Genomic DNA, 18,508 nt, shown 5'->3' on the forward strand with positions numbered 1-18,508 from the left:
AACATTTTAATACGATGAATGTTTAATTTTAAAGTACAAGTTAACACTGAAAATGACGTATAGCCGCAGCGAAATCATCACACTTAAGTTTAGTGTTACAATTGCATGTATGGACTGCCCTCTTGAGGTCCACGATTACAATGTTGTAAATTAGTTGGTCATTTTGTTAATGCAAAGGGAAAGGAATCTTATCCAGCAACCATTCAATTACCCATGTACAGCTCTTCATAATCTAACATAAAAAACGGATTGTAATGTGAAGAGCCACGGTGATATTCAACCAAACAGTACTGCCAGACTTTATGCAAACATTATGCTGCAAATTTGATTTTTGATACATCTTATATTTCTTTTTTCCACTGATACAAGATAGTGTAATATGTAAATTTCTGTGAGATTTGAGCTTGAATATACATCTTTTGGCGGTATTAATTAAAATATTATTGATATTGTTGATGTGGCTATATATGTTAAATATTGCTTTCTGTCACTTTCTCGGGTTTTCCAGCATGACTTTAGGTAATATAGACATTGTTGAAGTTTCCCAAGAGAAAACAACTTTTATTCCTTCACCGTGTAAGGAGAATTGTTCTGGCTGTGTGGACTGAAAAAGAACTGACTGATCTTGACAGAAACCTGGTCTGTCAGACTGTCAGCGATCCTTAAAGCTCTAAAAAGAGAAAAAGCCCAAGACAATCAAAAGTATTACTTAACACCATCTTTTGAGAATCTCTTTGGATTCATGGGCAATATTGATAGATACAACACTGGTGAAAGCCTGTCTTTGGCTGTTAAAGGACTTCAAATGTCTTGGGTCTCAGCCTCAACCTAACCACACTAAAAGTTTTATAGTCCAGCCTATCTTTAGGGGTGAATGTAGGGGGTGACAGTAGCTGTATGTCTTCGCTCTCGCTGCTACCTTCAGCAGATACAAACACCAAGAAGGCCTGTCCATCACATTGTCGTGTAAAGTGATCCAGGGCAGGCCTGCTCCTCTTCACTCTATGTCTCCCAAGAGAGAAGCTGGAGTTTGCCTACTGGATTCAACCTGCTGTCTGGGGCTCAAAATAGCATTTCAGGAGACTAGTGAAATGTAAGCAAAGGAGACACTCTGACTGACACCTAGGATTTCTTTCTCCCTCCCTCTTACTTTTTTTCCCTCCAGCACAATTCCTTCTCTCACCTAGTCTATCCCTCATGGACAGATTTATAAAGAGTTGTGACAAGTGAAAACCCGCACAAAGGTTGGAAAATCACGATTAAAAGAAAGGAGCATGCATTAAGTGCATACAATAGAAACAGTAAACAAACAAGTTGACCATAATTTGTTGAAAAGCAACATGTGCCTCTCCAACAGAAAACTTAGGAATTGTACAGTAGCTTCATGTGGAAAGAGACATTTCTCTCTCTTTCTCTGTCTCTCTCTCAATACATATATATGTGTCACATATGGGTCATATATATTACTATTTATTTCTATTAAAATGTAGTTTCCTAACATCATATTAGCGTTGCCAGGGTGTTCTTTCTGTTACTACATTTGTACTCCTGCGTGCGTCTAAGTCAAAAACATACTACACCTCCTCATCCTGCGGAACATTATTGTCACTTACAAGAGAGACTAAATCTAGATCATGCTTTGATCTTTTCTGTTTTTTCACTTCAGTGAATCACATCCCATTTAAGGATGTAATTTAAACTTCATTATGCGTTGTGCGAGCTCAGCCTTGGACTGCTTGGTGATCATCACAGTAAAGCAATAGCTGCTCACTCCAAAAGATGCACACTTCAAAGTAAAGTGTGTCACAGACCCTAATGGGATATTCCTCATCAATATTTTGACATGACAGTACAACACTGCCTGTGCTATATGTGTTGAATGAATAACCCTCACAATGATCAATGTCAGCCATGTTATTTCTGTCCAACTGTTCTGTAATGAGTCTCATGTGACTGCTTTATGAAATGTGTGAAAAGAAATCTGTCTTTACAAGCTGCACAATGCCTTGCAATTGTTGCTGATTCAAAACTAGCTTAATCAAATTCTTATTTTTAATCAATTCCCCTTTGTCAGTAGGCTGAGAGCTTCAATGGCTATGAATGCTGTTGCCTTGCCAATTTAGAGGACCCCTGTAGTGCAGTTTAGGTAGTCATACCTTTTCTGGAGGATATTGTTTGACTCATGTAAATAGATGGAAATTTCATAAAGCAGGAAATATTGCAGTTCCCAAAGAGCTATTTGTGGTCCCTTGTTACTGCAGGTATGTATGCCTTTTCAGCACCAGCTGTACATCGTTTGTGTGATGGCTGTCATACACTTTTGCCATCTTTGAAGGCGTTTGATTTCAAGGCAGCTGCCTTATGAATAAAAACCAATATCATGAGGAAAATCTTATGAGGTTAATAAACACTCAGGGGGTTGGTTGACCTAAACACATCATGGAATATTAAATGAAATTATATTAGTTATTAAATATATTGCACTGGAATACACATATGGGGAGCCAGTAAACAGCTGTGCATTGGTAGGCTTACTCTGATATGTCATTGCACACTGAATACAATCTAAAGACCAGTAATGTAAATTTCTTGATGTTTCAATAAAATCAACTGCGCACAGAGTTGGTGTAATAATTGCAGTGAATTACCACCACTGTAATATCAGAAAGCCTTGTCATCTAAGCACAGACCAGTATCATTGTGGTAGAAATTATGGAATTTACTGTCAGTTTAAAAGGCTTTCTGAAAATTGATTAAATTAATGATTTAGTCAAAATATAAGCTAGCAAACTACATGAAATAAGAACCTATATGACTGGTTAAAAAAAATCTACTGACTAACGGGCAGAAAGCAGCAATATTTCATGCCAGCAAAGTCTTTGCAGTGTATGACTTCCAATGACCTACTTCAGTTTTGGCAATTAGGGTTGTTGCCCTTTGGCAAGTTTTTGAACATATAAAGCAGTTAAACATTTTGTGTAATTACGGCATCAAATACATTGGTACCAAACTCAAGAAAACTTATCAATGGATGATGCTGAGTGATGACAAACCCATCTTCACTTCATTCTTCTGTTTTATCATAGGCATCATTCAGTACAAACAGAAAACTGCATGCTGTTTAAATTTGGTGTTAGAGAATGCACATCCATCAAGTTGTAAAGACATTATGATTAAATTTCTCTAATTTGACTGATGGCAGCTCCCACAATAAATAATTTCACATTGTTGTTTCCTTCCACCGCAGTTACTCTGAACAGTGCTCTTATCATACTGTGCATGTTTACACACATGGGCGTTCATGAAATATTTGAGAGCTCAATTGTTTACATTCAGAGCAAATGAGGCTCTCCATTAAAAGCTGCTATCAAGCAGTACAACTGCAAGTGTGTGTATGTGTTCATGCATGCAAATACCAATGCTTGAGGCTCAGTTCTACTACATCCCAATCAGCTGATTCGAGGGACAGTTCATGAAGACACCACTGCACCATATTGTCTCACACTGACTCAGATATGAAATTAAGTTTTCCTCTGTGTCATACACATTCATTTGTGAACAAGCTTTCATAGCAAATTATTTTATTGCAACAGTTAACTCAAATAATCTCATACTTCTCAATGCAAATATGAAATGGTTCATTACAGCGATGAAATGGATTGATGGAATACGTGAACCACTAACCTTTACGTGTCCGCTTGCTCAGGGGATGTCATCAAAGGTTAATTGTGTAAAACTGCGATTAATTTGCTCTCAAAGACATGGGAAGGATGTGGGCTCATAACTAGTTAGGATGAATAGGTCAAGTATGAAAACTCTCCATGAGGGAAAATAGTACTAATTACAGCAGAATTTGAATTCTATGTAATTTTGTGCATTGACATTGTGTGTTCTTTCTCTTTTCTTTTTTCTCTGTCTCCCTCTCTCATGACAGAATTGCTGCTGTAGAGGTGAAGCTCCATCCACTCTTGAGTATGGACTTAGCAAGTCAGGCTCATGTGCTGGTGGTCTTGCTCACCTGCATGGTCTTGCTATGCCTGGCCCAGGAGAGGGACTACACGGTGAAGGAGGAGCAGCCAGAGAACGTCCGTATTGGGAACCTGCGCAAGGACCTAGACCTCAACCTAGACCCCAACATTAGGTTATCCTCGCCGCTGCAGTTCAAGCCTGTGTACAAGACAGGTGACGTGCCTTTGGTGAGGGTTGAGGCCAACACGGGGGAGATCTTTACCACCAATCACAGAATCGACAGAGAGAAGCTATGCTCGGGCGTCTTCGCTGAGAAACGCTGCTACTATGAGATTGAGGTGGCCGTGCTACCCGATGAGATCTTCCGATTGGTCAAGATTCGTTTCTTGATAGAGGATGTGAATGACAACGCGCCCCTTTTCCAGTCCACTGTAATAAACATCTCCATCCCAGAGAACACAGCCATCAATACCCGGTATCCAGTGCCCTCAGCGTTTGACCCTGATGTAGGGATCAATGGAATCCAACATTATGAACTAGTCAAGGTGAGGATCACTCCTGTTTAATTTCTCACACATATTTGTTTTGTTTTTTATGTTTAAGAGTGGCTTCAGTTATCCTAACTTTATGGATGATGGTGTTGTTTGGTGGTGGTGGTGGTGGTGGGGGGGGGGGGGGGCTATTGTAGTTGGAAGAATATTTATGATAACCATTCCAACCATTTCATTCTTGTAAATGTGACCTATGTGACTACATATATTTAAAAAGAGCCTGTTTTTCTAAATCACTGTGGGAAATAGCCTATTTGTTGTTTCTAACAGAGGCCTGCTACAGTTTCTGAGTACATGCCAATCACATTTCCTACATATTCTTATGTGATATATACCTGTTCTATTTGATAACTTTGCCTTATTTTATATGAATAAATCAGTTAACTGATAATTAAAAGCACTCAATTCCCTGAAGCTGAATTCCTAAGTAATTCTTAAACAGCAACTCAACTAGAATTGAAGTTGATGGAGTCTATTATTATACGCAATCTCATGTCTAAACTAAAAGCCATCTAGTACAAATTCATTTAGTTCAATGGTGAATGAGTGAAGGATATTGATATGGACCAGAAGCCTCATCATACTGGAACAGTCTACAAGTTACTGGTTTTCTGGGTGGACTTAATAGAATAAATAGCTTTTAGTAAAATTAATTGTTTTTTTCAAGATGCAAGCAATGAACAATTACAAAAATATATTTGATAAATTAAAGACCAATGTAACAACCTGTCTTTGAGAAAGAATTACATAAAGATGAAATTGGAAGTATTAGGAAGCAGTGAATTTTCTTTTAAAATAAGTCATTGGTTGTCTGTCTCCAGTACAGACAGTATATTAGTCAGCAAACGCATTTTCTATAAAGCTCTGACTCAGTGATAGGCCTGCAGCATGCCACCTGTCTGGATGGGGGTTGCTATCTTTGATGCACTGGGTCCTATTAAAGACTGTTTTTAATTAGTGAATCTTTACATTATTTGTCTTTCCCAGCTTTTTCATCCCATGTTGTCTTCATGTAATATGATTTAAATTTCCACACTTATACCCTCCTCCTCTTGTAAACCTGCAACATAGTGCCATAGGGCTGTAGTGTATTTCCATATAGGAAATTAAATTTGAGTCTGCCTTGAAAATATGACCTACTTTTTCATAAATTGGAATATGTCATGAAGCCTACAATGTTTTACACCAGCCATTAATACTTGCCTATGCTTCATTTCATTATGAGAGAAAGAAAAGTTCTCACCATGTAGAATAATATCAGAGAACATGCAGTAGAGATTTTTGTTCAATGTCTTACAACAGGTTACATGTGCTGGGTTAACATATTAAAGCAAGTGAGAAGGAATGTATTGTAATATACTAATAGGTGTCTCATGCAGAACTAGGAAAGCTTATCATCTAATTGATGCCCTATTAAACTGCAGTGCAATATTCCCAATCGCGTAATGGAGTCAGTCCTAAATCCAGAAAAGTAGGATAATATCATGCATTCTTCATTTATAGTCTAGACAACACTCTATGCTTTGTGGATAGATGAATATTGGAGATGACATGAGCTCTTACAAATGAAGTGTAATTAAAGAAGGAGATGCAAGCACTCTGGAGGAAAGCCTAAACATGATAAATAAAGAAAGGTTACTGGATTTGAGAGCATATTGCGCGACAGAAATGACAAGTCCATCTTGGAGTCTTAGATGAAGTTAACACTGGGTTGGAATGAACAGAATCGTTGCTGTCCGTGTCTGCCTTGAATACCAATTTGCATTTTTAAAGAGTCTCCCCACTGCCAAGCCCTCTCCAGCGCAGTGTCCTGAATTGTTCATGCCTGGAAAATCACCAAGCAAATGTTCTGCTTATTATAATGATCATCTGCAATCATTTTCTTTGCCCTTTTCACAATATAAAGCTTTCTAAAAACCCTCGCCTAGGCTGTGGTTGTATTATCTTTTGCAGGAAATTCTTCTTAGAGCATCCTTGGCACTGCGTCTCTGATTTAGTTCTTCTCATTATATGCTCATTGTACTCAAGATTAATTTCCTTGTGTTCCAGGTTCCATATGAGTAAAACTCAGGGAGAAGCATTAAAGGAGTCAGAGACATTTTCAACCTTTGGTATTTTTTATTTCACGAGTGCAGGAGAAAGCCCAGGGTTTAGTGGGGAAGGAATGTGCAAGCATTTCCTAGAATAGCTCTTAGCCGTTAAGCCACCCTTGGACTATCTTTGTATGGTCCTGTGAGATTTGTCTCAGAAGCTCCCCCAGAATGATAGTTTGCCCAGTTTTCTTGTGTTGTGCAGGGCACAATGCTGAAATTGCTACCATTGTGTAGCACAGTGAGCCACACTCAATGGTCTGCCACTCCACATGTAGCATGCCTGAGTTGTCAACATACAGCACAAATGAAAGAAACATGGTAGTCTCTTTTTGTGCAACTTTGTCCTTTCTTCCGAAGCTAAGAGGGACAATGGGTAATTCAATTCTACACAGTGCTCCAGCATCACGAATAATGGTTGGTAATCACACTTTGAGTGAAACTCTGTCATCAGTGTAGTGCAGTGGTGGGTTACGTCACCTGAACTGCAGAGAAGGCGTCCTAAGAAATGGTCAAGGTCAGAAAAAGCAATCACATGCATGGATGGAGGAGGATCCCCCATGAAAGCAGATTCTATCACTTTACATATTCAAAGCCCACACAGAAACTTACTTAAGACTGAGATTCTGCTGTTGGTTTTGCTTGGAATTTTGGCTGTTCAGACATAGGCCTCTTTCGTTATCCCAGTGATGTATGATTTTGCAGCATCACACACTAGATTAATCCAAATTGTATCTATGTCAGCATCTTCAGACACATTTAGAGTGGGCATCTTGTTCAAGTAATTTTGTGTAGATCAATGTGTTGCTAGGCTATGCCTTACTGATGAACAGGATGATGAAGTGGATGTCTGTATTTTGGTTTGGTAATCTGGAGAGCTCTTGGACTTAACCTTTTGCCACCTACCTAGTTTTTTCCTGGGGTGTTTTGCTATCCACTTGGTTACTACATGTCTATCTGAAATATACCTAAGATATTTAAGTGGATGGAATGGTATTTTTACTGGTACTCCAAGTCTGAACTTGAATAATTTTATTTGCAAACTGAATCTAGCTTTGCATTTGAAGATGCAAAATTTATTCAAGCTCCATTCCTGAGTAGCAAGAATTTTTTGATTAATGCATTGCATGCTGCCTATAGGCAGTAACTAGGAGTTTGGGGCAAGAATTTCCAGTTTTCATTAGCATCTTATTTTGACACATTATCCTTTTCTCGGGGTTGACAAAAAGAGACAAACAATTCCCAGCTTCTTTTGTCTTAATTATATGCATGAGATCATGGCTAGGGGCAAAAATGGATGAGGGATGGAGAGAAAGAATGAAGGAGGAATGAGAGAGGTAGACAAAGAGAGAGTGAGTTTCTATCAGCATTATAAAGAGGTGCTATAGCTCGTGATGAATAACCCTTCCCAGTTAGCCCCATCCATGGCCATCACCGTGACTAGAGTCCTCCTGATATATTCACAGCCCAATCTCAGTCTCCTCTGAGTTTTAATAAGGTCATCAACTTGACTGAAAGATGCATCCACTGATAATCTGAGGCACTATCTGCAGAATGAGGTTCAGAGTCATCCTTCCCTTATCATCATCTGCCTCTGCTTCTGTCAGTGTCCCTCAATCATTTTCATTTAAATTAGCCACCTCTTGTGTACTGCACATTTCCCATATACAGTATATAGTGCCCTGATTACTCCCTTATTACTATAGCAACATATAAAGTTCAAAAAGACAGGCACCTGTACGATATATGTGTGGTGAAACAGTGAAGCATAGTATAACATAATCACTTAGCAGTTTAGACTGTTTCGTCCCTCTTGCTCAGCCTTAGGGTTTCCAGTGAGTGATTCATGCTAGTATTTGGCCTTTTCTTAGCCCGCCCTAGATCTTATCACAATCCACCAGGCTAATTTTGCATTCAGGAGGATGCACAGCCTGAGAGATACCTCTCTTCAACTTATTGAAATGCGCTGAGTGCTGTCTTGTCAGTTGTAAAATTGTGTGAAACCAAGACAAAAGCATAGAGGAAATGCTGGCTCATAAATCATTGTGCAGCATTCCCTTTGACACATCCTAACTCAACATCCTACTATTAACATCAGGCTTTGCCAAATATCAGTGTGCAGACACTCAGCTACTGTACCGTATCTGTGAACTGTTCAAACAACTGAGGATTGAGGAGCTCTGTGTGGATGGAGTAGTGCTTAGCAATAGAGCCCTCTGAATGTTGTCTTGGACCTTTCAGTTATGCCAGAAATTGTTCTGCAATGTGCATAAAGATTTAGCACAGTTTATCCATAAGGCTGTTTCTCTACATTTCCACACATTTTTATATATGGCGTGTCTATTTATCCCTGTATGACTATTGCTTGCCAGAAGGATCACAAAATAAGGTCTGAAAGATCATTGCTGCAGTGTTGGCTGTTTTAAGTAGTTCTGTCAATCACTGATATGTTGACAACATTTCCTAGGCAAGCAATTTTTCAGAGTACACAATAATTTACATGCTGCCGCTGCACGTTTCCTTGTGTCGGCTACAACACTATATTGGCACAAGGATGGTTCTAGATTTTAAAACCTACTTGTGTTCACAATTTGGTTGAAATGTTCCTTCCTTGAACAAGGAGAATGTATATATCTTAATCTCATTTGATAGCTGTGCCTAGACAGAGTAATCTCTTCCAACATTATGTGCAGCATGAAGCTTATCTCTTTAAAGAGGATGCTTTTTCTTGTTTTACCATGAAACTGCTACTGACTGAAAGAGCTTCAAAGGGGTTCTTTGTTTCATAATGTGCATGCAGCTCATTCATGGGCTTGATCTTCTTATTTCCTCCCTGCTACTCCTCTCTCTTTCTCTCTTTTTCTGTCACTTTTCTCTCTGTCTCTACCTCTCTCTTCCTTCCTATCCTTCCTCTCTATTCTAAATTGGAACTGTTTACGAATCCATACCATACTCCATTTGAAACTGTAAATATTAGTGCTCATTTTATGGGTGGAAGGCAATTACCCAGTGTCAGTTCCTTTCGGTTTCTCATGGGGATTACCTATGCATTTGTTTTCATTTTACTCCAGCTTTACTTTTGCCGTGATTTAGCCCTTTTTGAACAAAAACCTTCCTAATATGCGGCATTTTCACTCCCCTTTTCCTAATCTATAGTGATCTAGTCTTGCAGTGTATTCAAATTGGAAGGTTATTGGTTGGTTTTTAGCTGTTTCTGTTGCATTATTAAGTTGAAATGTTTCAAGGCTGCCTGCTCTATTCTAACTTGACTCAAGATAGGAAGGTAGAATTAAATCCAATTTTAGTGAAGGCAGAATAAATATGATGAGATTAATCAATCCTTTCAAGTGGTAGTTGCAAGGAGAGATGGTGGGACTTGATTCACTATCATTGGTCACATTTTAAGGATTAATTAAATGACTTTTTCCATTTCTCGAGTATGTATTGTATAGTCTACAAGAGAAATGAATAAAACTTTGACACAAAATAATGATTAGCTTGTTTGAAAATGCTTTTGATTTGAGATTGAGATGAGCAGAGCAGAGCCAAGAACCAGCTGTGTTGGTTACGAATGTCCCAGGCTATTAAATTTGCTCTTGACATTTATCAATCCCTGAAAGCCTGATCCAAAGGGCTAAAATGAACCTGAGTAACCTAAGAAAAAACCTCAACAACCTGCTCTGGCTTTCTAAGACAACCGATAAATCTGCACTTTTAAAAACAAGAATGATTATGTCTCAGACTCTATTTATATATCTCTGTAGCATTCTTTGTTGTTACCTAAAATAATCAGATATTCTTATTCATTATAGTACGAATAAATCAGTTCAGTTCGTTTGTATAAAAAGGACTTTGACACAACATATGGCACCCTCTATCCACAGACACATGCATTAAATGAAAAATGAATAAATAAACAAACCAAGAAAAAAAACTACAAAGGTAAAAAAATAAATTCTGTAAAGAGGACTGTGAGAAAAAGAGGATGAATCCTTCCATAGTTTTGTAGTTAGACCAAAAGTTCAAAAAGTTTTTTGGTTATAGGGAGTGAAAGTAACTCAAACTTTTGTCTTGTCTTTGCAGAGTGTCAGCGAGTTTGGCTTAGACATCATCGAGACTCCTGAGGGTGACAAGTGGCCACAGCTAATTGTTCAGCAGAACCTGGATCGTGAGCAGAAGGACACCTTTGTCATGAAGATAAAGGTGGAGGATGGTGGCAACCCTCCCAAGTCCAGCACTGCCATTCTTCAAGTAACCATCTCTGATGTCAATGACAATCGTCCCATCTTTAAGGACAGTGAGCTGGAGATCACAGTACCCGAGAATGCCCCCATGGGGACATCAGTTGTTCAGCTCCATGCCACAGATGCAGACCTTGGTTCTAACGCACAGATTCATTTTGCCTTCAGCAACCAGATCTCTGCCTCAACAAGACGGCACTTTGCCATTGACAGCTCTACAGGACTGATCACTGTAAAGCAGCCACTGGACAGGGAGCAAACGCCTGTCCACAAACTCATCATTCTGGCAAGTGATGGCAGCTCCACCCCCTCCAGAGCCACAGTGATTGTTAATGTAACAGATGTTAATGACAATGTTCCCTCCATAGACACTCGTTACATTATCAACCTGGTTAATGGGACTGTTCTGCTGTCTGAGAATGCACCTCTCAACACCAAAATAGCTCTAATTACTGTTACTGACAAGGACGCAGATCTCTATGGCAAAGTAGCTTGCTACACTGACCATGATGTTCCTTTTCGGTTGAAGCCTGTCTTTAATGATCAATTCTTACTAGAGACAGCTGCCCCCCTAGATTATGAGACTACGCGAGAATATGCAATTAAGATAGTGGCCTCGGATAGGGGGACGCCTCCTTTGAACACTTCAGCTATGGTTTTAATTAAAATCAAGGATGAGAACGACAATGCACCCATCTTTCCCCAGCCGGAAATCCAACTTTCCATACCGGAGAATAATGACCCTTCCACACAGTTAATAAAAATCAGCGCCACTGACGCAGACAGTGGACATAATGCTGAGATCATTTATACTCTCGGCCCTGATGCGCCTGATGGGTTCAACATAGACAGACGTTCAGGAATCCTCTCTGTTGGCAAACGACTGGACAGAGAGAAGCAGGAGAGGTATTCATTCACTGTCATAGCAAGGGACAATGGTTCCACATCCCTGCAGAGCAATGTCACTGTCAGGCTAATCGTCCAGGACCTCAATGACAACAGCCCAGCTTTCACACACCCTGAATATAACTTCTATGTGCCTGAGAACCTGCCTCTCTATGGAACTGTGGGCTTAATCACAGTCACAGACGCAGATGCAGGAGATAATGCTGTTATAACCTTGTCCATTTTGAATGGGAAAGATAATTTCATCATCGACCCCCAGACTGGTGTGATCAAACCCAATATCACTTTTGATAGGGAGCAGCAAAGCTCATACACATTTATGGTCAAGGCAGTTGATGGAGGTCAACCTCCGAGCTCTTCCTACGCCAAGGTCACTATAAATGTAGTTGATGTGAACGACAATCGCCCTGTGTTCGTCATCCCATCCTCCAATTATTCATATGACCTAGTGCGGACCACCACCACCCCTGGTGCTGTGGTCACAAGAGTCTTTGCCATTGACAATGACACAGGTATGAATGCTGAGCTGCAGTATAGTATTATCAGCAGCATCATCATCACGTCTAGGGTCTCCCCTCGAGGTCTCTTCACCATTGACAAAACAACGGGTAACATAACACTGCAGGAGAAAATTTTGGCGGCTGATCAGGGGCTACATAGACTGGTCGTCAAGGTCAAGGATCTAGGCCAGCCTGAGTCATTACATGCTATTGCACTTATTCACTTGTTTGTCAATGACACTGTCTCAAATGCTACCTTTATCCAAGAGCAGCTGCGAAAAAGTATGGAGACACCCTTGGACCGTAACATAGGGGACAGTGAGGTAACACCTCAAGCTAATGGATATGTGATTGTCGTCATAGCTATCATAGCAGGGACCATGACTGTCATCTTGGTAATATTTGTGACTGCCTTGGTGCGTTGCCGGCAGACACCCAGGCACAAAGTGGTACAGAAGGGCAAGCAGAGTGGTGAATGGGTGTCGCCAAACCAAGAGAACCGTCAGATCAAGAAGAAGAAGAAGAGAAAGAAGCGATCACCCAAGAACCTCCTCCTGAACTTTGTGACCATAGATGAATCCAAGCCTGACGACCCCACCCATGAGCATGTTAATGGTACATTGGATCTCCCTGTGGAGCTAGAGGAGCAAACCATGGGGAAGTACAACTGGGCTACCACGCCCACCACCTTCAAACCTGACAGCCCAGACTTAGCCAAGCATTACAAGTCTGCATCCCCTCAACCTACATTTCAAATTAAACCGGAAACTCCAGTGGCCCCAAAGAAACACCATGTGATCCAGGAGCTCCCCTTGGACAACACATTCGTGGTGGGCTGTGACTCACTCTCCAAGTGCTCATCGACTAGCTCCGACCCATACAGTGTCTCAGAGTGCAGCTGTCAGGGGGGATTCAAGACTGCGGGGCAAATCACCACCCGACAGGTAATTCATGACTTCCTTTTTAAACCCACCCACACTAGTCCCCACTCACACTCCCCTTGTTGTCCCATGGTAGGCAATGTGAATGGGGGAGGGTGGCAGCATGGAGCCGGGGGATTTTCCCAGACCGACCATGACCATGTCTACATGAATGTCATTTGCACTTGAATATGAGTATGCTCAAGGATGGCAACAAAATGAAAGAATAAAACTGAATTTTCCTCAATTAATACAGCAAACCTTTCACTGTACTTCCTGTACTCACCCTCCTCCATCAGCAACCACAATGAAAAAATAATTTACAAAAGTAGATGTGCAGGTTTATTTCATATTCAAAAGATTAATTGCACCAGTGCTATAATGTTGGCTAGCTATTTTAAACTTAAGTGAGCGTTGTTTGTGGCAATGTAGCCTGATTTAGAAGAGTCTGGGATAGAAAGATTGAAAGATTGAGAAGATTGAACTCTACTTATTCATTTGAGGTCAAGGGCGAATGAAGCTGTGTGCTAATATATTTGACTGACACGTTTAAACAAACCTAGTCCAAAATAAATACAGCAGCTAAAGTGACACAATTCATTTAGACAAAAAGTCTGAAGGTAACAGCACACAAACACAAAAAGTGCTAAAACAACTTGATGAATAATCCACTTTTTGTGGCTTCTGTCCTCAAAATATTAAGTGCTGTCTTAACTGTGCCTGTGAGGCTTTGTGTGAGAGAAGCTCATTTGAATGCCAAGGTACAGCAAAGGGCTTATGATTCCCTAAGAGATATTGTATGTGCCAAATGCGAAGTGCCCCAATAAATAAAAGCTGGCGAGGGAAATAAATGTAAATCAGAGGTAAGGAGAGGTGGCCTTGCTCAGTGCTGACAGCCAGAGCAGAGTGCTGTGGGGAAGACTGAGTACTGCTTGGGGTGGGGGAGGGGGTCAAGGTGACGCAGAGCCTTGAGACCAATATACTTAAACACCGAGGGAGCAGTAGTCCATAAAAATCCTGCCAGGCCGACGTTGCATTTAGCTCATAAATGCTCTACTTTAATGACCCCAATTATTGTTATAAACGGCATATGTAGATACGCATTCTGTACATTGTTTAAATTGGCTCACATTGATGTAATGACATCACAACAAAGGTTTGCTGTGATGTTATATACTTTTTTGTAGAGGGGACATTAAGTACCGCTATCATCATGAGTATGTACATGCTGATATTTGACCTGCTAATACCAGCACAATGGAATTAATCAAGACTGACTAGTCTATGCTCAGGATAGCGATTTACTGTATTCATATCGTTGTGTGTGTTGCAATAGTTTTTACTCAGTGTCAAACATCCAGATGATTTTGCTGGCTTTTTCAACCATTTTTCTTTCTTTTTTTCATTTTGTTTCTTTTAAGATTTTTTTAGGGTTTGGTTGTTGCTCGGTTGCTTTGGCTTTCATTTCTGTTACTGTTTTGATCATAATTATCACATCTGCCATTCATCCAATTTTGGATACATTTCATGATATTGCATCAATAATTGATTTTGTTTGATGAGATGTTTGCTTTTGTTTATGCCTAGCCTCATATTGCACCCGGTTTTCAGATCCTTGGTTTGTTCTTGCCTTTTTGCTCCCAGTATGCTTCTGTGTGACATCTAGCAAGCGTTAAAATTCCTCGTGGCATAGTTTTGGTAAATGACTGTTGATCCCGTGAAGTATTGTGCTTAGGATAATTTATGAAGACACCCACACAGAGTTGATAGTCATTTCCTTCATCCACCTTTTATTTTAAAACCCTGGTTAAAAGCTATGCTCTGCCATGGTACATTATACATAAGCCTACTACATGCCCTTGGTACCAAAGATTCAATTCATAATGTGTTTATACGACACACTGACGAGTTGTCAGAAGGATTTTCCCCTCTTGCTGGTACTGACTGCCCTGAAATATGCAGACATATTCAGTCTGTGTTCTACAATTCTGAATTATTATCCATCCTGTATTTTATGCATCATGGATTTAAATTGATTTTGACTTATGTTGCTGATCAGAGTAGAGTATTTTTGTAAGAATCATTTGAAATGATTGAATATGTGATTAGTAAACATCCTCCCAATTCTGAATTTTGCTACATCAGCTTTTGTTTATATCTAATTATATCCCATGTATATTTATTCACTTCTCTAACACAGGTTTAACACGTATAATATTCACATATTTTGGTGTCACATATAATCCCAGTATTTGAATATTATCAAGAAAAATCTGTCTTCATCGGTTCTACTCACCAACCATATCTTCAGTGATGTTAAGCTGATAATACATCTACATTTTTCTGTCCCTTGAGCAATTGACAAGTGATGCCTCCCACTTTAGACATTAGATTTCCCACTAGTTTTAAGTGTGCTTATTTAAAGCCTGTGTCATGGAAAAAATAGCATGAAGCTTTGCCTGATGAGAATCAGTGGCTGCAAAGGTTAATTAAATGCACTAAAGGGTTAATCACTCGTAATACAGTATGATTAAAATCACTGTAATTAGGTTTCGAATGAGGCTGATAAGAAAGAAGGAAAAAGACAGTCATCCTTAAAGATTATCAGGGATGCCACATACTATCCTTGGGTGAGTCTTTTTCTCAGGGTCCGAAGTGATGCGACAATAAATGACTTATCCTATTGTACTTTTATTTTATATTTGTGCTTTTTTTAAACTAAATCTATTTTCAAAGACTAAAAAACAATTAAAGGGGACCTATTATGCTTGTCCTTATTTTCAGTCATGTATATAATGTTACAATGTCCAGTGTTCATATTAAAGGTGGCCAAAATGTCAAATAATAAGGTATAATATCCTAAAAAGCCCGACTACAGACTACTCTAAATGCTCAAATTCCAACATTTTTTTTCCAACCTGAGCCAATGTTGGCTTGTGATGTATTTCTGGTCATCTGCTCTATGTGCAGTGCACAAGTTTACTGCTCTGCTAACATTATGGCATTTTCCCATTGTTTTTGGAGTAGTTACACTGATCCATTACACACTATGAGTGTTTTTTCCCCTTACACAGCACAGCAAAGTAAAACAGTGAGATTTTTGATGAAGAGCTGGTCATCTGCAGTTCTTGCATACGACAGGAGTTGCAGACGAGCCTGCATTATTTCTAACTGATCTGTTGAAAACATAGTTCCAAATATCTCTGCATGTTGTTATATCGACTGGTTTTTAGCACAGCTAATAGAGCTCTGCTAATTCAGTAAGGAACACATTTAATATCTTGTAAATTCTTCACACAAAAGTTTCATGATATTTAGTAATTTAAAAGCTTTTAACATGAAGCAGTAAAGCAGGAAATTTTGGGTTTGCATTGGTGGTAACTTGACACGACTCTGATACAGCTGCCCCTTAACAGGCTTCCGAAAATCTGGCCAATCAGAACAGAGTGGGCTCACCAGGAGAGGGGGCCTCAAAGGGACAGGAGCTAAGACTACCTTTTAAGAGATTGACTGAACTGAGGAGCTCCATAAAAGGCCAGTATAAGATAAATAAGGTTGTTTTTTTAACTGGGATTCATACAAATCTACTCAGTGGGATCCAAAAAAAACCTAAAAAAAAGCTGGAAATGAGCATAGTAGGTCTCCTTTAAAAACAGCAATTCTTAAAAACATTTGGTTGTTGTTTTTATCTGAGGAAATTTTATTAGCAAAATAGAATATTAGCAAAGAGACAATTTCAAGCGTTGTTTGAGTTTAAACAAAAGCATCATTGGGTGTGCCAATGCCAGCTACTTGTTTTTTCTTGAGCCTAAACCTAATACTAGGGATCTAAAAGCAAAGAAGGTTGTCTTATTTTCCTTGTTGTCCATCAAAGTCACAGTCAGCGCTTTCTTGATTCTACAGTGATCTCTGAAATCACTGTCAATCAATCACCCAAAGCAGCTGAAAATAAAGCAAAGAGAAAAAACTCACCCATGGAATGACAATTGGGATGGCACACAGGGGGAGATGCTTATGGTTGAAGGTCACCAAAATGTTTTCAGGGACTTAACATATGTGGCTGATAAAGAGTAAAGCTTGTAAAAATACTTCAGAGACTACAGAATTGTGCCACCATATGGCTTCATTATACAGCGAGAGCAATATTTGCAAATACAAGCCTCCTCCCCTTCCTTCCCTTCTCAGTTTTTACACATCTCATCATTTTCTTTTAACCCCTACCCTATGATATTAGAGGTCAATCTGCCTCCAGTGACGAGGAGCTCTTGTGAGAGTATGTACTTAAGCAGAGGCAGATCAAATGAGTACCACCCTGCTTGAGTGATCTCAGACATCACCTTGTTTATACAGTAAATAAAAAGGCATTCTTTAGTTTGGCCCATAATTCTGGAGCCACAGAGCACATATGATTGCTGCTTTAAAAAACTGACCCCCTATGAGTCAATATACAGTAGCATTTTCGTAGTATCACATAAACATACATTACAGTTTGATTAAGTATGCCCTGAGTACTTAAGTATGCCCTATTTATAATGCATTTAAGGATATTATCTTTATATATATAAAATAATATATATGAAACTCTTGCTTAACGAAGGTACTAAATTATTTGTATGGGTGAAGGTATGGGCCTGTCAAAAAAGCCACCCATGGTCTGATGACAAAGCGCTTGTGCTGACTCAAGGAGGGTGCACAGCCAGTAGTAGAAACCGTGATTTTAAAGTCTAAATAGGCTTGCTTATCAAATCTGATGGCAGTATTAAATTCCCGCAACTGATTATGGCATTTATTTTATTTTATCATTGTTTGCTGTTTTTTTGTTTTTTTTCCTTTATGTTTTTTGTTGAGTCATTGCATCTGTAATCACTGTGCCTTGCAAAAGTAAGCACTATCAGCTCAGATTCGTCCTGAATCAGATATTGGCAGTTGTGTTGCTAACTCTCTGAGGAATAGCAAAATGTCATATTCTGTACATATCAGAAGACCCACTGACAAGGGTTCGAAAGAGTGGGCCTAAATTGATCCAAATGGCTTTTTTGAGGGGAAATGAAGAGTGCTGCACTAGTGTGGTGGGAGACAAAAAAGACAAATTGGGAGTGATAATTGGATAAGATTGCATGCTCTGATAAGTACAGGAAAAATGTACAAACTTGTGACACCTGTAGCATTCTTCAAGGAAACCTGACAAGATAATGACTTGATTGCCAGCCGTGCCTTGAAGAATGCTTTTTTTTTATCTTCTACGCTCTCTTCAGAGATTTTTTATTCAGTGTTCAGTGTAGCCTCGCACTGATAAGGCTACAGCTTAGGCTGCTCAGAGCTCTATGATAT

General features: G+C 39.4%; 1 protein-coding gene across 2 annotated transcripts in view; it reads left to right on the forward strand.

The window, feature by feature from the left end:
- Positions 1 to 3,974: 3,974 nt before the first annotated feature.
- Positions 3,975 to 18,508, forward strand: part of pcdh11 (protocadherin 11) — a 114,768-nt gene continuing 100,234 nt past the window's right edge. For both annotated transcript variants that reach the window (XM_053323751.1, XM_053323750.1), the window contains exons 1-2: positions 3,975 to 4,514; positions 10,694 to 13,201. In XM_053323751.1, the coding sequence (XP_053179726.1) occupies positions 3,975 to 4,514; positions 10,694 to 13,201 (3,048 nt within the window). The remainder of the gene's footprint in view (positions 4,515 to 10,693; positions 13,202 to 18,508) is intronic.

Source organism: Scomber japonicus, chromosome 8, assembly GCF_027409825.1.
Source record: "Scomber japonicus isolate fScoJap1 chromosome 8, fScoJap1.pri, whole genome shotgun sequence".
Classification (NCBI taxonomy): domain Eukaryota; kingdom Metazoa; phylum Chordata; class Actinopteri; order Scombriformes; family Scombridae; genus Scomber; species Scomber japonicus.